At 41.3% G+C, this 26772-nt stretch overlaps 4 protein-coding genes across 8 annotated transcripts; 2 read left to right on the top strand and 2 right to left on the bottom strand.

Moving 5' to 3' along the window:
• Positions 1 to 6975: 6975 nt before the first annotated feature.
• On the bottom strand, positions 6976 to 23161 carry Brf (Brf RNA polymerase III subunit). Its single transcript, XM_002054359.4, has 7 exons — positions 22903 to 23161; positions 22476 to 22844; positions 22310 to 22414; positions 8572 to 8721; positions 8279 to 8505; positions 7302 to 8223; positions 6976 to 7239 (listed from the first exon to the last, which is right to left on the bottom strand). Exons 1-7 carry the CDS (start codon positions 22973 to 22975, stop codon positions 7085 to 7087), a joined length of 2001 nt encoding a protein of 666 aa, XP_002054395.1. The 5' UTR covers positions 22976 to 23161; the 3' UTR covers positions 6976 to 7084.
• Positions 11070 to 21919, top strand: lute (BTB/POZ domain containing protein 3 lute). 4 transcript variants are annotated; one of them, XM_032439424.2, is made up of 6 exons: positions 11070 to 11214; positions 16452 to 16880; positions 18699 to 19202; positions 19270 to 19423; positions 19478 to 20152; positions 20216 to 21919. In XM_032439424.2, the coding sequence occupies exons 2-6, from the start codon at positions 16538 to 16540 to the stop codon at positions 20757 to 20759; spliced, it is 2220 nt and encodes a 739-aa protein (XP_032295315.1). In that variant the 5' UTR covers positions 11070 to 11214; positions 16452 to 16537; the 3' UTR covers positions 20760 to 21919. The 4 variants fall into 4 exon arrangements, with proteins under 4 accessions (XP_032295315.1, XP_032295317.1, XP_032295316.1 ...); XM_032439426.2 differs by lacking the exons at positions 11070 to 11214; positions 16452 to 16880 and adding an exon at positions 18216 to 18622; XM_032439425.2 differs by lacking the exons at positions 11070 to 11214; positions 16452 to 16880 and adding an exon at positions 18217 to 18637.
• Positions 23162 to 23471: 310 nt separating the features above from the next.
• Positions 23472 to 24658, top strand: sds22 (protein phosphatase 1 regulatory subunit sds22). The gene has a single exon (XM_002054362.4). The coding sequence runs from the start codon at positions 23581 to 23583 to the stop codon at positions 24571 to 24573; it is 993 nt and encodes a 330-aa protein (XP_002054398.2). The 5' UTR covers positions 23472 to 23580; the 3' UTR covers positions 24574 to 24658.
• A 184-nt stretch (positions 24659 to 24842) lies between these two features.
• On the bottom strand, positions 24843 to 26305 carry CREG (Cellular Repressor of E1A-stimulated Genes). 2 transcript variants are annotated; one of them, XM_015171454.3, is made up of 4 exons: positions 26179 to 26305; positions 25397 to 25889; positions 25257 to 25338; positions 24843 to 25196 (listed from the first exon to the last, which is right to left on the bottom strand). In XM_015171454.3, exons 2-4 carry the CDS (start codon positions 25838 to 25840, stop codon positions 25087 to 25089), a joined length of 636 nt encoding a protein of 211 aa, XP_015026940.1. In that variant the 5' UTR covers positions 25841 to 25889; positions 26179 to 26305; the 3' UTR covers positions 24843 to 25086. The 2 variants fall into 2 exon arrangements, with proteins under 2 accessions (XP_015026940.1, XP_015026941.1); XM_015171455.3 differs by having other exon boundaries at positions 25397 to 25901; positions 26179 to 26303.
• Between the last annotated feature and the right edge of the window lie 467 nt (positions 26306 to 26772).

Below are 26772 nucleotides of genomic sequence, written 5' to 3'. Positions count from 1 at the left end.
CCAAATCGAAACGTTTTTGATGATTTTTTTTAATATCTCGGGTAATAACTCCCGCGGAGATATGATTTTCCAAAACGACATAACTCCGCGCGGAGATATTACCTTCCAAATAATCACGTTTTTTTTTTTCAAAATCGAGGTCAGTGCCCAAATCGAAACTTTTTCGTTGATTTTTTTTAATATCTCGGGTAATAACTCCGCGCGGAGATATGACGTTCCAAAACGACATAACTCCGCGCGGAGATATGACCTTCCAAATAATCACTTTTTTCTCAAAATCGAGGTCAGTGCCCAAATCGAAACGTTTTCGATGATTTTTTTTAATATCTCGGGTAATAACTCGCGCGTAGATATGACTTTCCAAAACGACATAACTCCGCGCGGAGATATGACGTTCCAAAACGACATAACTCCGCGCGGAGATATGACCTTCCAAATAATCACTTTTTTTTTTCAAAATTGAAGTCAGTGCCCAAATCGTAACTTTCTTGATGATTTTTTTTAATATCTCGGGTAATAACTCCGCGCGGAGATATGACGTTCCAAAACGACATAACTCCGCGCGGAGATATGACCTTCCAAATAATCACTTTTTTCTCAAAATCAAGGTCAGTGCCCAAATCGAAACGTTTTTGATGATTTTTTTTAATATCTCGGGTAATAACTCGCGCGGAGATATGATTTTCCAAAACGACATAACTCCGCGCGGAGATATGACCTTCCAAATAATCACGGTTTTTTTTTCAAAATCGAGGTCGGTGCCCAAATTGAAACTTTTTCGATGATTTTTTTTAATATCTCGGGTAATAACGCCGCGCGGAGATATGACGTTCCAAAACGACATAACTCCGCGGAGATATGACATTCCAAAACGACATAACTCCGCGCGGAGATATGACCTTCCAAATAATCACTTTTTTTTTTCAAAATTGAAGTCAGTGCCCAAATCGTAACTTTCTTGATGATTTTTTTTAATATCTCGGGTAATAACTCCGCGCGGAGATATGACGTTCCAAAACGACATAACTCCGCGCGGAGATATGACCTTCCAAATAATCACTTTTTTCTCAAAATCAAGGTCAGTGCCCAAATCGAAACGTTTTTGATGATTTTTTTTAATATCTCGGGTAATAACTCGCGCGGAGATATGATTTTCCAAAACGACATAACTCCGCGCGGAGATATTACCTTCCAAATAATCACGTTTTTTTTTCAAAATCGAGGTCAGTGCCCAAATCGAAACTTTTTCGTTGATTTTTTTTAATATCTCGGGTAATAACTCCGCGCGGAGATATGACGTTCCAAAACGACATAACTCCGCGCGGAGATATGACCTTCCAAATGATCACTTTTTTTTTTCAAAATCGGGTCGGTGCGAAATTCGAAACATTTTCGATTTTTTTTTAATATCTCGGGTAATAGCTCCGCGCGGAGATATGATGTTCTATAACGACATAACTCCGCGGAGCTTCTAAAATGGAATATATATATGCATTTGATGTTGGAAGAAGAGGGTTCAGGGTATCCCCTAGTCGGGAGCTCCCGACTAGAACCTCTTACTTGCTATAATATACAAACAAAGCATGATATCCTGCAAGTTTTACTTCAGCGAAGAAATATTTTAAGAAAGGAATACAAGCTTGGACTGCATTTAGTATCAAGAAACACTGATACCTACAAAAAAGTGAATAGTGAAAAGTTTGTCTGTGTTTGTTGAAATAATACATACATCAGTTAATCGGGCAGAACAGAAGGTAAAACGTACATATAAAAGTATCCCTTTACTTGCCGCCGAGTCTAGCAAAAGCGACGGCGGCTTTCAGCTAATGGGAAATATTCATGGAATGGAATTTAAGCTTAACAATGCCTTCGTTTCAGTTCCGACGCTTGTACTTCATGACTAATAAAGAATACACATCCAGGCAGCGTACATTTTTAATTTAGCATATATTTATATGATTTTTGTGGTTGAAAAAGTCTGGTGCAACGCGTTGCCTATTTTCAGTCCACTTCTGAAGAGTATTTGAAAACAAACCACAAACCATTTTGAGTGGCTTTTTTTTTTGTTATACTCATAACACTACATTGTACAATTTGGCACTTGAAACCACAATTACAGAGCATTTAAAATTCAATTGCGTGTGGCAATATTTGCAGTCATACGCATGTCCAGCAAAAAATATGAAACTAAAGGAATTTACAATAGTTTTTTTTATTCGATTACTTTTACGATATTTATGTTTTCAATTTAAAACGCGGCTGTGATTTAGTGAGCTTGCCAAGTCAACGCGACATTTTTGTGCGGCAATTAACTAAATGACTGTCCCGACTCTTAGCTAATTTGGCATGGCGTCAAGCAGCCAGAAGCAGCGCTGCCAACTGGCGTCAGCGCAGCGCCGCCATTTTGTTTTATTTCGTACGGCTGGCGATGGCGCCGAAAAGCCGTTTGTAACAGTTAGCTTTTAATTTTTTCTTGCTTGCAACCAAATATAAAAATAAAAAAAAAAAATAAAGGAGAAAAGTGCAACATTTTTTGCGGCGCCCACGACATGTATATATTTTTTTTTTATTTTTTTGTGTTATCTATTATGTGGCAGGCGAGCGGCAAGTCGATTTATGATTATGGGAATTCGCAACGCGTCGGTTATTAAGGTCCATGTCGCTTATCTCGCCTGCCGCACATAACGCTAAATATTCGTCGTTGGGTCTTACACATTACGCAGCGCTGCACTCAAATTTCACACGTAAATAAACAACTTCCAGGCGGCTGCTGGGCTCTGCTCTGGGTGCAGCAAGTACGAGTTCGAGTTGTAGTCCGAGTCCAACCCTGGCTCCTGGGTGCTTGGCCTACTTTTGTGTCCGCAAACTACTAACTGGCAAACACAATACACCCAACACAGCAGCAGCAGTAGCAACAACAACAACAACAGCAAACATATACGCATAAATTGAACAATGCCCCGCTCCATGTGCCGCCATCAGCCGCTGCTACGGCTGATGTTGGTGGTCCTGCTGCTGCTGCTGCTGCTGCTGCTCCTGTGCTATGGGCTGTGACACGGCACAAAATGCGGCACATGTTATGAATGGTACTGGGGGCTAGTGTGTGGCGACGACTGGGCGTTAGAGTGTTAGCGTTGGCTTGGGGTTAACTTGCTTAAAGTGCTTTTACTACGCTTAATTCGCATAATTAATTTTGTTAGTAAACTTTGGGCTAATACATATTTTTCCGCTGCTGTGCGGATGTTGCTACTATTGTTGTTCTTCTTGTTGTTGCCGGTTATGCTGCTGCTGCTGCGCTCCAAACACATCCATACGTCTCCTCTTTATGTGCTTGCCATTTTATGTTTATTCATTGAATTTATGCCATTATCGTTGCCTACTTTGCGGCGCCCAGTCAAGCTGCTGCCATAAATGCAGGCGCGAGTGTGTCAGCGACTGTGTGAGAGTGTGCGACTGAGTTTGCCCGGCAGGCCAGGTAATTGCAGTCGTGTTTTGCAATCATAGCCGTGCATAGTTTGCCAGGCACTTTCTGTTCAATACACGCACACACACACACCTCGCATATACGCAAGTATGGGTGCGTGAGTTTGTAGCTGCTAGCGGCATAATGGCGGGTGGTAAGCGTTTATTTACTTTATTACTGCATATTTGCATGCAGCCCGAAATGTGCGTGGCTTATTTATGTCATTGGGTGCGGTTGTGTGTGCCCTTGTGGGTTTATGTTTTGCCTGCTGCTTGGCAGCTGGAAATTGTCTGTTAACTGCCATTGCTCAGCAGGCAATGTGTACGCCTCTACATGTGCGTGTGTGTGTGTGTGTATGTGTGTGGCTAGCTGACCAACACTTAACTGCTCCGCCTGCTGCTTTCCAGCATCTGCAGCCGTGACTTGACCATTTGCTGGCTGCTTCAAATGCCAACCCATTATCAGTGACCGCCAGTCGCAACCCAAATGCGTTCTGTAGGCTCCTATTAAGCGCCGGCTGTGTGTAAACGTTAACTGATTGACAACGGGCAGACTGCATTTGCATAGAGACTCCAAAGATGTTTCCAAGCACTAGACTAGATATATATCACAAAACCTGTGCGCTTATAGACTTAGGATAGTGACAAGGCATCAAATTTAATCATAATCTCCAGAGATGCCATTATAAATTCTGATTGAAATTAATACAGATATGTGTATATTGAGAATCAACTTTTATAACATACATCGATCCCTAAGCAATAAGTGAAATTAATATGAAATGTATAATATTCAAATGAACACATTTTTGGTACATATAAAAGCCACATTCGCGGCATTAGCTGAAATTCGCTTTTGAAATTTGACCCATTTTGCAAGCTTTCAAATTGTTTTGTGTACCCAGCCTCTCGCCACAGTGTCGCAGACCACAGTGGATATGGAAACAAATTACTAAACAAATCATTTAGTAACCTAATTAATTGGCAGGTAGCTGGGTAAAAAAGCATTAAATTTATTCATGGCCCCGGAACACTCGAACTGCAAAACAGCAAACACAACATACTTAATTAGCGCATAAATTAGACGCCTCACGCACACGCATACATACGCTCAGTTCTGTGTATTTGTCCAATGAAATAAATCAAGTATAACGAAATTGAAGTTTTACCCACTTTACATCGCACACACACACACACACATGCGCACATATATACTTTTGTATGTATATATTTTGACAATCACGCCAAATTAATCAGTTTTTGGCATGGTAAATGCAAATTTAATAGTGAGCATGGCAATATAATGGGAAAAAAACGCAATTTGTACGTGGCGTATACTTAATGCAGTGCAATTTAAGCGCATTAAGAGATTGATAATACGTGTGAACTGCTGCAGTTACATAAATTTAACGCATTGGCCGGACTTACAAGAACTCCGTAGGATATTTTTTAATTAAAGTACTCGCTTCAATCATTTTCAAATTGGTCACTGGCGCTGATGGGCATGTCCCATGCCAATGACAACTTGCGGCCGTTACAATTAATAATAGACCTGGCCAAATCCGAAAATAACGTGTAAAGTGTAGTGAAAACCAGTCGGCTGGTTTCGTAAAGCAAAATAAAAATGGCTTCTGCTTGGATTGTTTTTTAATTAAATTCAATTAAAATACAACTATAAAACGCAGACATTTAAAATATTTATCTTTTACATATATTGTATATATTGTAGTAGTTTGGTCGTAAGCAAGAATTTTTTAATTAAAGCACCACAGCTGACAGTTGACAAAGGCATACAAAAGCATTGTGCAGCCATAAAATTTTTAAAAATTTATAGCTTTAATGATTAATGAACGGATTATGCCTGAATTATGCACATCAAAGGCTCTACTCGAACTGCGAAAACAATTCATCGCACACTCTCTAAGTAACACACACACACACACACACACACACTCCTTTATCCCTTGGCATCAATGTGCATAAATTTGTCGCACTGCCTGGGCAAAGTCACACGCCCAGCCAAAACTTTCCAAGTGTCTGGCAAGTCGAGAGAGTTGTCTCTCTAATTGCCATTTGGATGTCACATTTAGCTGGATTTACATGTGCATACATTTGACATTATTATTTGAAGTTGGACGTTGGCCGCAGCCTCTGCGACGGCCACGCCTACTGCTTTAACTGCATTCCAAGTTCTAAGTGGACGTGTGCGTTTTATTAATCATTTGCTTTAAGCCCGAAGCTTATGCAAATTAGCGGACAGGCATTAAATGCACGCAAATTTGTGGCAGTCCTTTACCCGTTGCTAATATTTACGACCTGAACCTCTACGGCATGCAAAACAAAGTCGTTTATCAGCGCAGCTGCAGGAGCAACAGCACAACCCCATTACCGAACTAGGGAAACAAGCGACCAGATTTAGATATGAACAACAGCCCAAATGCATGCGCATATGTAATCCCAGATTCCCAAATACATATAAGAACGACAACAGCACCCATTACTATTACATTGACTTAAAATACGCGAATATAAACTCACTCAAGTTGTAAAAAGATCAGAAAATCACTTAAACAAGTCAAACGTATAGTAATACAATTTTTAATATTTGGAATTAATGGAAAGTTTGTCATCAAAATTTTAATGATATATTTTAGAAGAAAAGAAATAGATTTTTAAAGTAGAAAGCTTCGACTAAGAGAAGAACAATTGATGGCAATGCTAACCTTAACTTAAAGGCGTCATCAATTTATTATATATTTTTTAAACAATTTAAAGAGCGCTGCAGTTTTAAAGGCAACAGTTGATCGAAGTGGCAAAGTCCAATAGTACAGAATGAAAATTATGCAGCGGCCTAAGAGTATGCAACACTCTACGAATTGTTAACTTAGTTCGACTGCCGTGCGCAAGCAACTAAATTAACACTAATTACAACATAATAACTATAAAATCGCAAAGACAAGTGCTCCAAACACTCAACAGCTCATTGCCGGGCACTTGGCACTCAACAGTCCACGAGGCCGTCGAGCCATGAAGCGCAAGCCAAAGCCAAAGCCAGAGCCAGAGCAGCCAAGTCAAGTTCTTGGCTGCCACCATCTCTGACCGGCTGGACGACTGGCCGCCTGGGGCGCAACAACTACAACAACAAGCGCAAAGGCAAGCACACAACACAGCGAGTGCAAAACATGATTAAGAGTGAAATATTTATTTGCAGCACTTGGAGGCGCGCCACGGCAGCGCCAACAATTAGAAGCAAACTAGCAAAAGAGCAGCAGCAAAACCTAACCCCTCAAGCTGAACAGCTACCCCAACCCGCAGCGCTGCTCCACTTGAGCCTGGAGGCAACAGCAACACGGCTTAAACATGTAAATGGCTGCGCTAAGGCCTCATGGCAAGAGGGAGCGATGATTTAATGGCTGCTAACGCGCAAAAAAGAGAAGGCGAAACTGCAACAAGTGCAGCATGTAGCAAGAACCGGACGAAGAAGATAAAGAAGAAGTAGAGCACTCGGCAAAGTTGTAAATTTAAGGCTTAATTTAATTATATTATGAGTAGTTGCTGAATATAGTTTTATGTATAAAAATGACCATATAGAATGTATTAATGCTAAATGCTATGCCTAAACTTAGTATTCCTCCTCCTCGTCAAAGCCATAGCCAAACTCATCATCGTCATCTCCAGCGCCCTGGTTTAGCATATCCTGCAGCGTGGCCTCTGGTTCCGGCTCTGGTTCGGCTTCGGCATCGGCATCCTCAGCTTCAGCATCCTCGTCCAGCTCATCTAAAAGACAGAAACAATAAATTAAGAATATGTCAGCAATAAAATTGTAGCCTCGAGCTCACCTGGTTCCAGCGCAATCTCTGGTTTGGCCTCCAGCTGCTCCTCGGGCTCAATGACGGGCAGGCCAGCCTCCACTTTGACGCGCTTTCGACTGGGTCCTGGCATATCGTAGTTTGGTTTGCCGCGGCTGTTTTTGCTTGAGATGGGTCCCTCCTCCACAATGACGGGAGTCTGCTCCAGCTCCTCCAATGTCTTCGGCTTAGGAGCATCTTCAGCTGTCTCACCCTCGCCCGAAAACGAGCCCATGCCTTCTGTTAGAGTCTTTAGGATGTCGTAATTGATTTTACTGGAGATCTTTTTCTCCTGCAGCATCTTCTCGATGGCTTCGCCAGCGGTAGACGATGGCCCGATGACCTTCTTCCTAGGTTTGCGCTTCTTCTTCTCAGGCTTGCCCTCCTCACGCTCCTTGGCCAGCCGTTCCTCTCGCTCCTTTTGCTCGCGCAGAAACTCTGCGTTTAAATTCTTCCACATGCTTAGTTTAGTGTCGGCCTCCTGTTCCGTTAGCACATACTGATCAAGCTCCTCATCGTTCAAGTCGTCAACAAATAACTCAGTCTCCATTGGCTGCTTGGCGCGCTCTACGTCCTCCAGCTCACTTTCGGTTACACGGCAAATGGCCTCGATGTCGGGACGCAGACCCTCGATTACGGCGCTGGTCATAACTGCTTGGGGTTTAGAGTCCGTATCGGTGTTGTTTACAATAAACTCTTGAATAGCTTCGGCATTGGATGCCTCAATGAATTCTCTGGACTCTTGCATTTCAAGTTCCGTTTCCGACATCTGATTATGTTTGCTTGACTGTGCAGACTCTTCCTTCTTGCCCTTTGTCACTTTTCGCAAAACGCTTTCAGTGTATTTGCCAATATCTTTTTCCAAATGCGCATCGATCTCCTTCTGCAGCTCCGTCAGCTCATGCACGCCCATCTATGACATTAAGGCTAGATCAAATCAATTATATTTACGACCAATATGTACTCACATTTTGTATGAGTTCGCGATCCTTAATTCGCGCTGCCTTAAACGAGGGCGGGTCCTGTTCACGCTCCAAGTCGACGGTCATGAACTCCTCCAATGTCAGACCACCGGACGGTGTCTCAGCGAACTCGGAAAGGCGCTTGCGCAGCGTGGACTCATGTATTTTAACTACACCGATGACATCTGCAAGGGTGCGGCTAAACTCGTGCATGCGAGCGGCAATCAACAGTGCTGCAAATTACAAAAGCCAACAAATTAAAAAAAAATCAATTAAAAATTCATTTACTGAAAACTTACCTGCTCCGCAGAGTCCTGTGGGTCGACGTCCCGAGTGCATACAGTCCTTCTTCATGCGCTGTACAATGCGCAGCGCCGTCATGGACACCTCATGGGTCTTGGGCCCCAACTGCAGCCGGTTCGCGAAGCGCATGATGTACAGACAGGGATCTGCAAAGTCGTGTAAATGATGCAATAAGGAACTTGTCAATTATGTGCACAACAACAAGTTTTTTTCTTGGCTGCCGAACCTCATGGTCACAAAAAAAATTGATAACAAGCCGCAGCCGCAGCAGAAGAAGTCGTTCAGCGACCTTCAAAGTGCCTCTAAGCAATGAAATCGAAAATAGCCAATAACCGGCCATGCGACAGCCGAAAAACAAACTTGAACCCGAGCGCCAAGACGATATTTTTTTTAATTCATTCAACTTTTACAAGACGCTGACATTGAGCGTAGTCACGAAAGAAAAAATGAGAGACACACCGAGAGAGAGAGAGAGAGCGAGAGAGAGAGCGGCTTGTGATCAAGTCAAAGATTGAGCACAAGTGAGAGAGAGAGAGAGTAGGAGCGAGTTTTAATAGCATGCGATAGATTTGAAAGCCGCAGCAATATTGCGCATACGTCACGTTGCCTGAAAGATGTGTTGGGTACGTCTTTTTGGTCATTTCTGTTTGCCTCTTAAGCCGGTAATTAGTTCTACTTGGTCTGCAAAATGCAAAAAGGTGACACAGCAACGCGCAGCAATTAGTAACTGGCCCAAAAGCAAATAGCAACAACAACAGCAACAACAACAAAGAACCCGCCAACACACACGCATGGCAAATAGACTTTGCACAAAACGCACTGGAAAATTAAAATTATGTGCGAAAAGAGTGCGAAGAGCACAAACTTAAACACCAAATACCAAATACAAAATACTAAGTCCACAATAGACCTAAACTAAACAACCTTGCAGTCAACTGCGCCAAGCGAGCCGATGCTAATATTTGACAAGCGTGTGACTAAAGCTACAGGGGCGCAAGGGGTCCAGTTGACCGTCAATCTTGAGCTACAAATTTGCATTTAACGATACGAATTTATATTGCGATGCCAAAATTATACGCACAGTGGTGCAGTCGATACGGTTGATATGTGTGGTGCGCCCATTAGCCTTCTGGGCAGGCCCTTAAGCCCTGTTTGTGCAACAACTTGACACACTGAGGCAGCCGTTAAACGGCGACGGCAATTACAAGCACAACAACAACCCCTTTGGCTGCGGCGGTTTTCACAGGGTCCGGCAAGAGTGCTCGAAAAAATATTTATTAAACCCTAATGAATGCGCATATTTAAGGCAGTCCAACCCCGCCTAAGTTCAAGCCGCCCGCTCATGCGACTGTCGAGTGGTTCCACTTGAAAAATGATGCCGTTGTCGCTGCTGCGACTGCATTGACCCTTCTGTGCAGCATCCACTCATCCAGCAGCAGCTGTTGCAGTTGCTGCTCCCCCATATCTGACAGCAGTCCGCAGCGGGCGTGCGGCAGAGAGGGGCGGTGCGGCCACGGTATCTGCTGCTGCTAATGGTTTCTTAATGTTTCCCTGTCCGCCAACGCCAGCGCTCATTGCAGGAGCTAGCGAAATTATTATTATTTAAACTTTATTTTTGCGTTTGTCATGACAGCAATTATCGTTTTGGGCGTGTTACACAACACCCCCTCCCCGCCCCTCAAAAAAAAAAAACCCCCGGGCAGCGCCCAGCGAACACTTTGTTGCCCTTGCAAAATGCCAGCAATTTGGGCAAGCGCTTTCCTAGACGCAATTAACTTGGCTATGCGGCTTAATTGCTATTTAATTTATCCACGATTAATTATTAACTAGCATTGTGCTGTGGTTTGCTTAAATATTAAGAAATAACCAAGCCCGCCAACCTTCAATATCTGAATTCTGTCTCAATCAATTAACAACAAATTAAGCGCAGCTTACAAATAAATAGATGGCTATAAAGATTGTATAAAATTCAAACGCCGGGCTCTTTGTAAGAGTTCGGATCATAACTATTAAGTAAGCCTATTAAATATGCCAGACTGAAACCCATAAACATAAAACAAATCGAACATAATACAAGTCAGTTTATATATTATTTTTGTGGTTTTACTTAAATGTGATGTATGTTTGTATCTCATGCCTTATGCCTTATTCAATAAACATATATCTAACACTGACTAGAGCGACCACTTAAAGCATTAAAAGCTCAGGAGAGACACCATGCTGTAAGGCTCTGCTCATATTTAAGACCTCATGCAAAAGGCTCTAACTAAATGAATTATAAAAGAAAAATTAACGCTATTCCTGAATGGGCATAATAACCAAATTGAAACAGTAAGCTACATTTTATTCACACTCTACCAGCAAACGAAATAAATACAAATATCGCATGCGATAAATGCACAATTCATGCGTCTCTCAAGGCAACGCAACGAGCCCCGCTCGCAGACGAAATACCTGAGAAACACACCTGAGCGGCAGCGCGTCGATCGTCAAGAAGCTGAATCGCTGCTGTCGTCGTGTCATTTCGAATTCGTTCGTTGACTCGCGAACAACTAAAAGCAACAGCAGCAGCAGCAGCAGCAGCAGCAGCCGTAGCCGCAGCAGCAAAAGCGAACGACGCGCATGCGCAAAAATCACATGTAAAAAAAAATCTCTAAACATTTTTTTATATTCAATTGTTGTTATATGTATGTGTGAGTGTGTGCGTGTGTTTGTCTTGAAATTGTTGAATAAATATTATTAATTGCAAAGCGCGCGTTCTTCTGTTGACGTTTTAATTTATGTGCAATTGAGTTGAGAGCCGGCAAAGTGCGTGTGCATAAAAAAACAAGATATACATACTATATATCTAAAAACAAACAAATTCACAACATTGTGAAGTGCGCTGCAATTAAAAAACACAACAAATAAATTGAAATAAATCGCATGTTTAATTATAATTTCGCCGGTTATATCTCATAATAATTATCTCGCAGCCTTCTCTCCATCTCTCACTCACTAAATCTCTATATTTCTCTCTGCGCTCAGCAGGCCGACGATTTTGGTCGTCTTGCCTGTTGACACGTTTTGTTTTTTTTTAATAATAATGTGCATATAATATATGACGTCAATGTAAACAATATTTTTGAATAAGCAATAAAACAAAGAAGCATTTGATCAGAAGAGAAAAAAGTGTATTCAAGCCAAGCTCACACCGAAGCTGGACAAAGAAAGTGTTAAAAATCTGTTTAAACAGAATACTCAATGCGTATACAGAAATTAGCTAATGCTAAATCAAACAAAATAAAGTTCAAGTTTTGCCACAAGTCGCACGAGTAGATCAGAATGTTAAGCTGTCTGAATAACTTAAACAACTTGACTAACTAAAAAAAAAAAAACCTTAAAATATAAAGTGTGCCAAATGATCGGGCATATTTTTGACAATCCATTGATTGGTCATTGTGAGTCCCCACTCTGAGAAGCACTTCGAGTCTAATGAGTGATTACTTGTGCTGTCTCAACAATACTTACATATTTATTTTTCTCAATATCATGCAATCAAAGTTAATTAATAACAGAAATAACAAACTATAAAGTATATATTCTAAATAAAAGAAATAGTTGCAAAAAAAGTCTACCAATAATAATTATTATTACATTTGTATGCGAAATTGAATAACACAGCAAAATTCCCTAATCATATATTATATCCTATAATATGAATATTATAATTATAATCTATGCATTGGAATGTTGCCAAAGTGCACATTCAATTTGACAATATATATATATATATTTTTTATATTATGTGCTATCTACTTATTTTCTTAATTTTCTTCGAACCTTGAAAGTTTTCTTTGCGCTTGTCTCGTCATATAATAATTTACTCTAACCTGTAATTTACAGTATTTAATTATGACCAATTTGTTAAGGTGTTTTTGTTAATAGTTGGTTTAGGCACGGAAATTGCGGAGAAGCCGCTTGGAACTCGCAAAGATCAGGCAGCGAATATACTCATCTATGACAAACAAACAATTCCATTTAGTTTACGCTCGTTGCCAATACCAACAAAAACAACAAATACAAATTGCCCCACCCGTTGTTAAGACCACAGAAAAGTAAAAAAATAAAAAATAAAACTGTCTTCCTATTCTCATTTTGCGAATGGTTCATTGAAATTCTGGTCGGAGAAGCGCACGACTTGAGACATGAATATTTAAATATTAAATAATACGAAAATAGAAGAGGAGGAAAAAACATTTTTGGACAGTCCCAGAAAACCTGATGACAATTCAATGCGGCCATAGAATATCGAAGCGCTTAAGAAATTGAGCAAACAAAGACACAACAACAACAGCAACAACAAAAACAACTTTGAAACTGGTTTTCGCAACAAACTAATAGTAGAAAAACAAATATCAGAAATCATATATTAAATTTAGAGACTGTCACAGGAAGACAAAAACGAAATCATGCGCATGACTTAAAGCATGATAAAGAACCCAAGAGTAAAGCGCATTGTGTGGGGGGAATTTTTGGGCTCGTTGTGAAACACTTTTGAAAGACTTGAAAAGCCAAACAAAAGTCAAAAAATGTTAAGTCGGCAAGTCATTAGACAAAATACAGCATGACTTTCCAAAAAAAAAAAAAAAAAAAAAAAATAGAAAAAAAATTCGATAAATATGTATATACATGTATGTACATGCATGTAATTGCATATAAAGAAATATTAATAAAAACGAGTAGATTGTTGTACGTGTAGAAAAACTGCACACTAATGTCTATAAAATTATCTGCAAATCAAAGCGTCTAAACCGCAAGGCCCCAACCGACCGACAACCCGACCGCCAGACTGACTGACAGACAGTCTGACAGACAACCCCCAAGCGACCGACACCTGACTGCTTGGCTGCCTGCCTGAATGATTGCGAAACCACCTAAGGGCACTCGAAACGAGGCATAAAGTAATTTGACAACACCTAACAGATACACAGCAGATTCAAAAATACTAAAAAACAAAAAAAAAAAAACGGCAACAACTTAAAGATGAGCTAAGTTCATAATGACGAGTAGCAGATGCTCTGAAGGGCAAGCTACTAATATTATTTGTCACTAGCTGGGCTTTCCTTGAATAGGTAAGGTGGGAAAAAGTTTGAGGTTTCTTTCAGAATCATGCAAACATAAGATTAAAGAGGAAAGAAAGATGTACGATCAAAGATGTTTACTTTGATACCCTAGTATAGGGTACTACAATTTTCACATGAAATGTGTTATACACAAAACTCAATATCTTCGAATCCATAAAGTACATATTTTATAGATCAGCAACAATTGTCTGTGTGTTTCCTTAGTTTTCTAGTTCTCATAAAACGTAACAAGTAGGGAGTGAAAATGAATTGGAGATACCAATAGAAAATCGAGCAGGAAAATCGACTAGTTGGCAGGCCAACAAACCTTACGACATAGTTCAAATGCCCTTTTGTTCATGCGCCAAACGATCTGACAAGCGCTCATAATTAAAGCGCGAAATCGTCAAATCAACGGCCACGTGAGCGAATGGCTACTCAGCTGCGATGGCTTAGATTTGAGGCCAATCTTTTGGTTCACGTATGGCCAATAACTGTTTTTCGTGTAATTCGAATCGCTCTGCTCTCTACTGTATTTCGCTAATCAGCTAAATGCGTTGCGATTGCAAAATCGGACTGCAAATGAAAATGCAACAAAATATATTTTTAACGTGGCCCGTAAAGTGAGTTAAGGTATAATGAGAAAACAAAAGAGGAGACCAATTTAGCAGCTCCACCAGGCCAACAAAAAGGCAACAAAAAAAGACAACTCTTCACTTTTTTCTTGGTTTTATTTTTATTTTTTTTTTTTTTTTTGGTATAAATATATTTTGTTTTTATTTTTTGGTTTTTTGCCTTTTCTTGACTTTTGCATTGTGCGCGTGTAATGAGGAAATAAAAATCGAAAGTGTTACGCGGGCGTTGTTTTGGGGTCTCTCTAGGGTCTGGGTCTGTCACCGTCTCATGTCTGTCCAGCCGTCTGTTTGTCTGTTTGTCGGTCCGCCTGTCGCTCGTCGGTGGTTGTGGTCCGACCCGGCTTGGTCAAAGTGGGTCGACATTTGCAATTAAAGAGGCAATGAAGAATGTAATGAAAACGAAGCCAACAAAATACATAAATTAAGAAAAGGGCGCGTAAAGTTAATGCAAGCGGCAAATTTGAAATGCGTTTCCAAACTGCAAAAGCCCAAGCGGAACACAAATTAACCAAGAACTGACTACAAAATTCGAAATGTGCATAAACAAAAAAAACAGAAAACAAAAACAATAGCAAAACGAAAATGAAGTCTACAAGTGATGAGCACTAAACGTGACTTGGTTGTCAAGTCGAGAAATGCATTTAGCATAAATTGCAAGTATTTGTGGAACTACGCGTATAAATAGGTATATATCAAAGATTGTATATAGCAGATGCACTCTTATGGATCACAGATATATACACATGGGTATGTGACTTACCTAGAAGCAGACTAATGTACATAGCAATTACCCTAAAATGCACGTCTCACTTTTTTTAGGCCCCTAAATACTTGAAATTAACTTTAAATCATTTCTGTTAAATTTTCGCTTTATTGTGCATTGTGCAGCACTGAAAACGCAGCTTTTTCAACACTTAACAGCATTCAGCGTAGAGTGCATATACAGCATATAGTATATAGCAGATATATACTCAGGTACATAAAGCAGGGATATGTATGGATATATTTTTAATATATTAAAAAATATACCCAGATTATTGAAATTGTCGGAGGGTTGGTTTACGGTTCGGGCTTATAAATTAGGATTTGTAAACATATCATTTATTTTCAAAATTCAAATGAAACAATTTAATTTGTTATTTATTCAAATGTGCCCACCCAAAATCGACTTGAACCAAATATGGTTAGACAAAAAACGAGCCAAGTTATACACCGCAAAAGTATTTTATTTTGAGCCCAATCATTTTTGAAGAATATGATTTCTAGTATTTGGTTCAGGCTGCGACTTGATATAAATGGTATATAGGATACTATATATAAATATTTATATATCGCAATCGGATTTGAATCAACTCTGCAGTTAATTATATTACTTTTTACATACAAGCTAAGCTCCGGTCAAGCTCGGCTGGTCAAACCAGCTGTTCGTAGCTTACCGAATTCAGTCAGTGATCAGCAGAGGTATTGTTATAATTAGGAGATCTACAAAATGCTGTCCCGGAAACAATCGCATGCCAAATTTTCATCGGGTGCCAACTAATTATTTGTTAGATTTTTTTGAGGCGTCGTCAGTTGTTGATTGTTAAACGCACTCCCGCATCCCCCGCTGGCAGTCAGCATGTCGAGCGAATCGTCAGCGGCATGACACCACGAAATGTGTTGTCCAGTGTCTATAAGTGTGTGTGTGTGTTTGTAGTGTTGCCGTTTTGTTTTGGTTACGGACTTCTCATTGCTGCCAATTAAAAGTGGCCGCTTGCATAATTTCCGTAGCTCGGCGCAGGCATCCACACAGGCATCTCGACGACAGGTGTGCATTCTGGCTGAGAAATGACAGTGAAAATGAAAGCAAATGCGGGGAGATCGGATAACATGGGAGCAGAGCGACCCGAAAAACGCCAAGGCCGAGCCAGTTTAAATGATTTCCTGTAGCTAAGCCAAAAGTGGCAAATGCGTGTGGAAATGAAAATGGGAAGTGGAAGTGGAAGTGAAAGTGCAACGCACAGACCGCAAACCGAGATTTCGGGTTAGAGAAACAGCAGATAGACAGATAGAAAGAGAGAGCGAGTGTGTGTGTGTGTGCGAGTTCAGTGACTGTATTATCATATTATATAACCTGACGCTTTGCCTTTGGATTAGTTGCAGTGCCAGAGTGCCGTGGGAGTCGGAAACGAGGAGCGTGCGTTCGTAAACATGCCACATTTCGCAACGATGATGCTACAAAGATGATCGAAGCCTTTGCAAACACCCTGAGCAGTCATCTGGGGCGTCATCTATTCTACTGGGCGATCGATACAACGAAGCCAAGAAGCGTCAACGGCGCCAACTACGGCCTCAATCTGCGTCTCTCCGAGCTAATTAACAAATTTCACGGTCCCCTCGAACGGGGCGTGCAGGTGCTGGATCACCTGTTAACGCTCGAAGAGGACGACTTTGCCGGCCATTGGGGCAGCGCCTATGCGCACAACTATGAGCCGGAATACGCGGCACGCGTTCCGGAAAACGAGGAACTGCCGCCGCCCGAGCAAGATCAAACGGATCAGCAGCAGCAGCAGCGCCAGCGAAACAGTAAGTATTGAGCATGTGGGAAATTCGTAGGAAGCTACTCATTGAAAATTCGTTGAAGCAAAGGTCAACAACAACATATTTGTTGTTTTCTTTCTTGGCTAAGCCGGCTGCACATAAGCAGAAACTGGTTTTGTGTGTGTGCGTGTGTGTTCAATTTGAAAAAAATCTGAACAGTGTGTGTGTGTATGTTTTTAGTGTGCTAAGAAATCAACAAACCTTCAGCGATGACAGCAACGATGCCCAAACAAGCAACCAAATCGATTTCAAGTTCAAATTTTTGGTGGTCATATTAAATATGCGCAGCCCAGCCATAATCAATAGCTGTATTCAAACAAACAAACAAAATATGAGTCAAGTTTAAAAACTAAAAGCATGGGCTAATATGTACATGATGCTGCCTCAGCTACTGAACAAGGCTGTGGTAATGTTTGGAATTCACGTACGCATTGACGTTTTTTATGGGGCAGCACAAGTGCAGGAGCGCGAGCGCGAACACAGCGTTTCAAATTGGCATGACGGAAATACATATTAGCCGCGACCATGATATAATCAATGAATTGCGGCCCAAGCCGCTTGCGAAACTGACGTAAAGCCAAAGTAAATTGAAATTCAGCTCATTCAAACTCAAAACACGCGCGCCATAAGCCACCAAGAAGCTGGCCGCTATATCACACACCAGACAGATGCATTGTCTAGTGTGGATGTTATGTGTATATCGACTATCGTCCGACCGCCACTGTCTATCGAGTTATCTATCTGGCAACTACTGAAAGTTCTTTCAGGCCGATATACGCAGGTTTCTTTAATTTTTAAAATGACGCTATAAATGTCGCCAGTTAATTGAAAACAAATTGGATGCACTCATTTCAAATTTAAAAGCAGAGTGCCCACATAGAGTTGTTTTTTCCTAAAAGTCGGTTACTGACCTTTCGGAATTTTCCATTCTCTGACTGCTGTGCAAACAATACAAACAAACACAGCGTAGCCATGGCTAGCAGCAGCAATAGCCATAATAATAGCAACAACAACGCCTTGAATCGATTCTCGCTAAAAACAACTAACAAGCGTAATCAAGAATCTATGTCACACTCCCAGCATAACGGCGGCTGGATAAATGGTAAGAAAAGTGCATGCAAATACACAATATAGCAGGTGCGTCGTCTCTGCGAGTACCTGTGTGTGTGTGTGTGTGTGTGCGTGTGCGTGTGTCCGTGTTATCGATTTTTCACAAAACAGGCGACGGCTGTTGTAGTATGTGTGTGACAATTGAATAGGAGGCAGGGTTAAAGGGGTGGATTTTGTTTATTATTATTTTTATTTACTTGTTGATCTTGTCTAGTTTTCAAAATAATTAAAACACATAATTCTGACATTTGAAAAACCAACAAAGTGAAAATTTGATAATCCGCTCCGATTAGCAATTCACGCACATACAAACACAAACGCACATTATTATTAATATCAAGGAGACGCACACAGACAACGCTGCTTTGGGGTCCGTGCTAAAAGTCGCGAGCTGCAGATTTAGCAACAACAGCAGCGCCAACGTCGACGCAGCTATTTTTGGACGTTCCACATTACGTTTGGGTTGGATATGGGGGAGCGTTTCAGAAGGGGGCCGCCATTGCTGCAGCCACGGCGAATGGGGACACCGATGGGAACTGGCGGCGCAGTAGCGGAAGTGAGGCCGAGGCGGCTAGTAGTTGCTAAATGCTGCAGCGAATTCTGCAGAAGCTGGCGGAGTACGGTTGGGCATGGTTTAGATATAAATATGGAAATCTATGCTAAGACAATATATTGAACAATTCTACGTTGCAGTGGAGACGCTTAACAACGGCAACGGACTGTTGCACTCGCCGCCGCACAATCATCAGCAGCAGCAGCAACAGCAGCGTGGTGCCGCAGTCACATCTCCAGGTGCGGGTTCCGGCAGCGCCGCCGATCATAATATACAAATAACACAGCCCATAAGTGCGCCGTCGTCGCCCTTGGCGTCTCCTGGCGCACTGAACAGCAGCAACAGTGGCAGTAGTCCCACCACATTTTGCCTACCCTCCAGTTCAGCGGCCGCAGCGGCCATTGCCTCGGCAGCGGCTGCGGCAAACGCGGCTATCGCAACGTCAACGCCCAGCAGCGGCAGCGGATCATATGTGTGCGCAGCTGGCAGCAATAGCAGCTATGCCGCCGTAGGCGCCTCCAATGCAATTGACACGGCCGATCCAAACTGGCAGGCCAGCAAGGCAACCGTGCTGGAGCGCAATGCGGCAATGTTTAACAATGAGCTGCTGTCCGATGTCAAGTTCATCGTGGGCAGCGAGTTTGGTAGGCTATGACGGATCACATAGGAGACACCAAATTAATCGTATTCCTTTACAAATTCACAAATTAGATTTTGATCCCATTCAGACTATACCCGCACACAAATATATACTCGCAACGGGCAGCTCTGTATTCTATGCCATGTTCTACGGCGGCTTAGCAGAGGACAAGCAGGAAATCAAGGTGCCCGATGTAGAACCCACAGCCTTTTTAACGCTTCTAAGGTAAGAGTAATTTATTTAATTGCCCAATTCCAAAATTACTTAAAATCTCTGTAGGTATCTTTATTGTGATGAAATCAAACTGGAACCTGAACACATACTGGCCACTTTGTATGCAGCCAAGAAATATATTGTGCCACATTTGGCGCGAGCCTGCGTCAACTATCTGGAAGTAAAACTGACGGCAAAAAACGCCTGCCTACTTCTCAGTCAATCGCGTCTTTTCGAGGAGCCCGAACTGATGCAACGTTGCTGGGAAGTGATCGATGCTCAGGCCGAGATGGCGGTTAAGTCCGAAGACTTTGTGGACATTGACCTCAAGACTTTCGAGTCAATACTGTCACGCGAGACACTAAACTGCAAGGAGATACATCTATTTGAAGCTGCGCTCAATTGGGCAATCAATGCATGTGAGAAGATGAGCATCGACGAAACGTCGCCAAACAAGCGCCGAGTTCTGGGCCAGGCGTTGCATCTGATACGCATACCGACCATGACCCTGGAGGAGTTTGCTAATGGTGTAGCCCAAACGGGCATACTCACATCCCAGGAGACAATTGACATGTTCTTGCATTTCACAGCCAAAATCAAGCCCACTCTCAGCTTTCCCACGCGACCGCGTGCAGGTCTCAAAACCCAAGTTTGCCATCGCTTCCAATCGTGCGCCTATCGGTCAAATCAGTGGCGCTACCGAGGCCGCTGTGATTCCATACAGTTCTCAGTAGATCGCAGGTGAGTAAAACAAACAGAAATATATATACGATCATCAATTGAAATACTTTTGCATCCCCTTAGAATTTTCATTGTGGGCTTTGGCCTCTACGGTTCTTCGACGGGAGCGGCCAACTACAATGTTAAGATTGAACTGAAGCGATTGGGGCGTACGCTGGCAGAGAACGATACAAAGTTCTTTTCAGATGGGTCAAGCAACACTTTCCATGTGTTCTTCGAAAATCCCATACAGATCGAACCAGAGTGCTATTACACAGCGTCAGTTATACTGGATGGCAATGAGCTAAGCTTTTTTGGCCAAGAGGGCATGTCCGAAGTGCTCATGGGCAATGTCACATTCCAATTCCAATGCTCATCGGAGAGCACCAACGGCACGGGTGTGCAAGGTGGCCAGATCCCCGAACTAATCTTCTACGGACCCACTACAGTAACCGCCCTGAACTCGCCGACTAGCTCAATATGCGCAACGCCCATAGGAGCAACACCGAATGTCACAAATGGCAGCAATGGGGCAGCCGCAAGCAATTCGAGCAATAATGTTAATAATGCTACCGAGGAGCTGCCTCTTGGCAGCACAGCCGCCAGCAGCGATGGCAGCAACACCTGATGCGCGCAGTTATACTGCGCGGAGTGGCAGGGCGCATGCTATTATCGCCAGCAACCGCAGCAGCAGCAACAACAGAAAAGACCAACACAGACGCAACAACAAGAACATACACAAAATCGAAACTCATGGGTTTTCAGTGCAACACAACAAAGCAAATTGGAGTTTTAAGGATATCGATATTAGTATGATATATAAGAATGATATATATCAATATGATATATATATATACATATAGTTATTATATATACACACACACACCTATACGATCACATGTAGAGCGCTCTAGTTTTGGTAGTACATAGATATATATATATATATATATACAAACATATAGTCTGTTGGTAAATGCATACAAACAAAATATTTTAAATTCAAAAGCGTAAACCCGCAGAAGTTAACCATATACACGCATACATACACTTATACTAAATACGTTCCAAAAACCTGAGACGTTGTGAAAGCCAGCATGTAAGGTAATCAGAGGCATTCTCAATAAGCAAGTAAACAACGGGCAATCAGTCAAGCTAATGATAACTAAATATATTCTAAACAAAATTGAATGCAAAACACGACATACAAACATATTTTTTGCCAGCATATACTAAACATATAAATAAATATTGATATATACTATATACACTTGAAAGAGTATTACGCCATGTTGAAGTATGCGTACGAATTTGAAAGCCAAGTTAAACATTTAATAATGTACACACTTAATTAGGATTTGCCAAACTCTCAAATAAGAAAGACAATGATATTATGCGCAAAAATTATCTTTATGTATATCTTGTAGTGTGAATTTGTAGTTGCATTAGTTGCACAATATGACGCATCTCTTCAAGCCAGACGCACTCATTTTATACTTGATTACGAAACTTTCATATAACATTCATATTAACCCATACTAAAGCCTTTCCTATGATATAAAACCAACCAATTTTGCATCAAATCTGCCCAGGCTGCTCTACGCAACAATGATATTTCTGTTCAAGTTTTTGATTTCTTTTGGAAATTGTACTGATTTTTGCTTTTCAAATAGAATCGATCGTTTTTATACATATAATTTAAGACGAATGTTATCCTATATTGAATATGAAATCTTTGAATTGTGTATTATGATTATTAACCAATAAAATACATTATTAGATTTTTTCGAATTTAAACAGCATTAGATTTGCATGTGACTATGGGAACGACGCTTTGACGTCTTTGGTCTTGATACAATAAAGGAATTTTTCGCAGCTGCTTTTACTCGCTTCTCTCATTTTTCTCTTGGCCGGAGAGTTTAGAGGAGACAAGTTCGTGACTCACTTTCTCGTTTCTCTCACTTACGCATTTCTATCCATACTTCCTAAATTCTAATAACTCAGACCGATATGGATATTCATTGAACATTTTTTAGGAAGTCAGAGTGAAGGGAGTATTTAGTGACTTAACGTAAATACGATTGTGTTTTGGAGATACTAATTTGGGGGCATTACTAATTGAAAGGGATACAGCTACCCGCCCGATGTTAAATTAAGCCAACAAGCACAATTGAAACTCACCCACGGATGGTATATTAATGCACAAGGCATGTGACAGCTTCAAGTAAGTGCGTCCAAGCTCGTATGAGCAAATCTGCTGTACATCACTTATGTCGATAAGAAGATCTGCAAGAACAAGACTCATTAGTTGCCATAGTTGTGCCACAGTCAAGCACTGCCCACTTACGTGACGTGCCCTCGGTGCGGCAGGTCATGTACACGCAAGCAGCATAGATGTGGGTGCTCTTGCGGCCTCGCGTCAGGTGACGATGCAGCGCCATCTTAAAGAAGTTGAGAGCAGTGTCTGCGTAATGCTGCGTCAGCTGCAGCTGCTGGCACAAGAGCGTAATGTCGCGCTTAGCCTTCTTGATTGTTACCTCGCGAGACTCTGTGCCGGAGCCAACTTGGAATTTGCCATATCCATAATTTGTGGCTCCGCCCGAGGACTCGGCGGAAACAAACTGTCCAATGGCGGCGGCGCCGTGGCCCATTTCTTCGAACTGCACCTCGGAAACAATGAGCGAATCCTCCAGCACAGAGCCGCAGTTCATGCAGACTGAAACCAGCGTCAAGGATTATTAAGAGGTAGCAAATATTTTATCGAATATACTTACCGCGATCGCCGCGTGCATTATCCTCCTCGATCTCATTAGATCCGCAGTTGCGACACTTTAATCCCGTTGACATGATGTTTATTCAGCTACTCGTTAATAAGGAAATATCTAGAGAGTCCTAAATGGGAGCACAAAATAGCAACTCAAGTAGGCATAAGGAGCGTCTTTCACGACATTTTAATTATACATATATACACAAATTTTATTTAAATTATAAATAACGCCGCACGCGTTTTTGCAAAAGCGCAAAATACCAATAAACAGCTGTTATTTCTAGTACGCTGTTAACAAATAAAGCCCGATACGCAAAATCTTTTAAGCAATGCAACAATACAATTTTATTTACAACGAAAAATAAAGCATTTGAAAATACAAAACCTTGTCTCCATATTTAATACCGTATCATTTATCAATGATGTGTACATTTTTTACATCATTACAATATATTAAAAAAAAAACAGTATTGACTAAATACGTAAAGGAGACTGTCAGCACAACTCTTGTGAGTCGCATATCCAGCGCAACAAAGACTTACAACACTGCGCTGTCGATTTCGTGCACATTACCAGCACTGGATAATATTCAGCGAAAAAGCAACTGGGAAATCGACGAGCAGGCCAGGCGGTATTTAGAATTTGTTAAATTTGTATATCAAACGAGAAAAAGAAAAGCATTCTTATGAGTATGGCTGACGGCGATAGTGCAATCCCTATAAGTGGAGAGGCTAAGCCAACAGCCGGCATGCAGATAATACCTGGAGAGCTGGTGGCTTCAATTGAGGAAATCGTTATGATTGATCCCGAATGCTATGAACTGGATCTGAATCATCGCCGCATAGATAAGCTGGAGAATTTCGAGCCACTTAAACAGATCGAACGTTTGTATCTGCGATGGAATCTGATCAAGAAGATTGAGAACCTGGATATGCTGAAAACCCTTTTGGAGCTGGAACTGTACGATAATCAGATCACAAAAATTGAGAATCTGGACAAGCTTGTTAACCTGGAAATACTGGATCTCAGCTTCAATCGGCTAACCAAAATTGAGAACTTAGACAAGCTGCTCAAGCTTGAGAAGCTCTATTTTGTGGCAAACAAACTCACCGTAATCGAGAACGTCGGCATGCTGACTAATCTGACCATGCTGGAGCTTGGTGACAACAAGCTTAAGAAAATAGAGAACATCGAGACATTGGTGAATTTACGACAGCTGTTTCTGGGCAAGAACAAAATAGCTAAAATTGAAAATCTCGATACGCTAGTCAATCTGGAGATATTGAGTCTGCAGGCCAATCGTATAGTTAAGATTGAAAACTTGGAGAAACTGACCAATTTGAAGGAGCTATACATATCCGAAAACGGCATAGAAACCATAGAGAATCTGTCGGAGAACAAAAACCTGGACACACTAGATCTAGCTAAGAACAGGTTGAAGCTAATTGGCAACTTGGAGGCCCTCGAGCAGCTGGAGGAGATCTGGCTGAATGACAATGGCATCGACAACTGGAAGAACCTTGAAGTGCTCAAGATGAACAAGTCGTTGCAGACCATCTATTTGGAACACAATCCAGTGGCGACAGATATACGCTATCGTTCCAAATTGCGCGATATCTTACCCCACTTGCAGAAAATTGATGCCACCCTGTGCGTGCTGCCGGGCGCACACGCGTAACGTTCTGGTTAATCTTATATCGAATTCATTAATTACATTAATATGAAACGAACTAAAAGTTTTAAAATATATATTCCAAATTTGAGTTGTTTGTTTATGTTTTCTTCGAGCGGGAGCTTACTCGATCCTTTGTCATTGGCCAGGCAATTCAATTTTAAAAAAGAATCAGATAGCTTTTGACTCCTGCTTGCACATTTTTTTGAAATTACAATTTATTTTATGTACATTGCAAGCTGTCTGAACATTCAAATAAACGGATGCGAATCCTATTAAACGATTGCTTAAATTAAATCTTTATTTTTGCTTAAGTCGCATTTTTCCTGATATCTGTTGCTTTCACCAATTTCTCATTATTCCGTAGAACCATATCAAATATTGTCAGTACAATATATGAATCGCCAGTTCAATGGGACAATTCTCTTATCAATGCACATTATTCTTTCTCGGATGGTAAACAAAGGACTGGCGCGTCAAGTTGTAGTGGTAAAACGTAGATACTACGTTAATCAGTGCTTAAATCTTAATAGCGTAATAGTCCGAGGCGTTGACCTGGTGCGGCCCACCATAGAAGTCCAGCACAAATATGTTCCTTATGTTCAGTTCGCACAGATAGAAATGATGCTCTACAAAACACATGCACGCTAAAGAATAAGAGTAACAAGCATAATTTAAATTCTGCTTACCAATTATCCACTTGGCCGCCGCTGGATGACGATTAATAAAAATGTTCATTGCGGGATTATAGCTTGGTGCATCGTCTGGGAGCTGTTAAAGCCATGACTATATTATTGTTATAAGACGGAATTGATCGATCTCAACAGACCTTTTTCACTTGACCGCTGATGATGACACGCGCACAGGTTGGCTCCATGGGATCCTTGTTGGCATTCTTGCAGTTCAGCGTTTGCTCATCCGTAAACATGAAAGTCACCTTGTTATTGTTTTGCCAGTCTGGGCCCGTAAAGTCCAAATCGGTTAGCAAAAATCGTATTACGCCCGTGGAGTTGCCATCAAGACCATTGTCATCGATCGATATAATATTAACCATGGGATAGTCTTTCACAGCTTGGTTAGTTGAAATGCTGCCCACAGACGCCCAATTGGCACGGTGCACCAGTTGGCGCGCGATCTTGGCATGATTTAGTTCCAGCTGCCGCTTATATTCAGCAATAATCCGAGCATCCTCAAGAGCCGAGTAGGCCTGCGCATGGCTAAGGAATACACAGGCAACCAGTAAAAGCAGCAGCTGCTGACACCCAATATGCATTGTGTTGCGGCGACTGAGAAAGATCAGCTTATATGCTCAACGGTTCTCTCTGAAATGCGCACTGTGAAGCGTTAAGTGGAACTGCGACACTTTTAAAGGCATTTATTCACATGGCCTTATCTGGGGGAATCAAATGCATTTTCCTATATACAATACATGTGTAAGACTCGAATAAAGCTCATGACTCAATCGGACAAAAAGAACAAAGAGCAGTCTACACAGTCTACAGTCCAGAGCTGATGAATTCCCTCAACTTCTATTTTTCGGGCTACCAATTCTGCACACTTTTAACACAATTTCCACAATTACGTTTCGTATAACTCCACTTTCATGCTTACCTGACTTTATTTATTTATTTAGTTAAGTTAAGTCCCAAAGCTAATGTCGTCTTATTTGAACAGTCGGAGTGCAAGTGCGTTGTTTTGCTTTCGGAGATTATATCGCAATGAACAAGCAGTTGCGATTTTCTTATCGCGTGCTGTGAGAGAGAGAGAGCGAGCGAGAGTCAGAGGGAGAGATAGTGTCCAGCTGTTCTATAAGAAACTATCTCATATACACACACGCATACTCCCACACTTGGGCATGGACAACAGCTGTTAATTTTCTAGTAAAGCTTTTAAGCTCGAGTTCGGTTATGGTTTAACATTGAATTTTAACATTTTGTTTATTTCTCAAATATGTTTTGTATGTTTAGGAATATCTTTACATTTTGACTTTCTCGAATCCATCGCTCTAGTCTAACATATACTCTCGTAACTTGTACTTACATTTCAACTTTTCATTTTTTTAACTTGACAGCATAAGGTGAGATTTCCTCATCTCTATATTTAGTATGTATTATGTGTGTGTGCTTCAGTGTGCGAACATTTTGTTTAACATTTATTTCTATTTTGTTACGTTTCCGTATATTTTGTTTGTTTCTTTGTTTTGTA

Source organism: Drosophila virilis, chromosome 2 (genome assembly GCF_030788295.1).
Source record: "Drosophila virilis strain 15010-1051.87 chromosome 2, Dvir_AGI_RSII-ME, whole genome shotgun sequence".
Taxonomy (NCBI): domain Eukaryota; kingdom Metazoa; phylum Arthropoda; class Insecta; order Diptera; family Drosophilidae; genus Drosophila; species Drosophila virilis.
The sequence above is the reverse complement of the archived record's forward strand: the minus strand, read 5'-3'. Positions and strand labels throughout refer to the sequence as shown.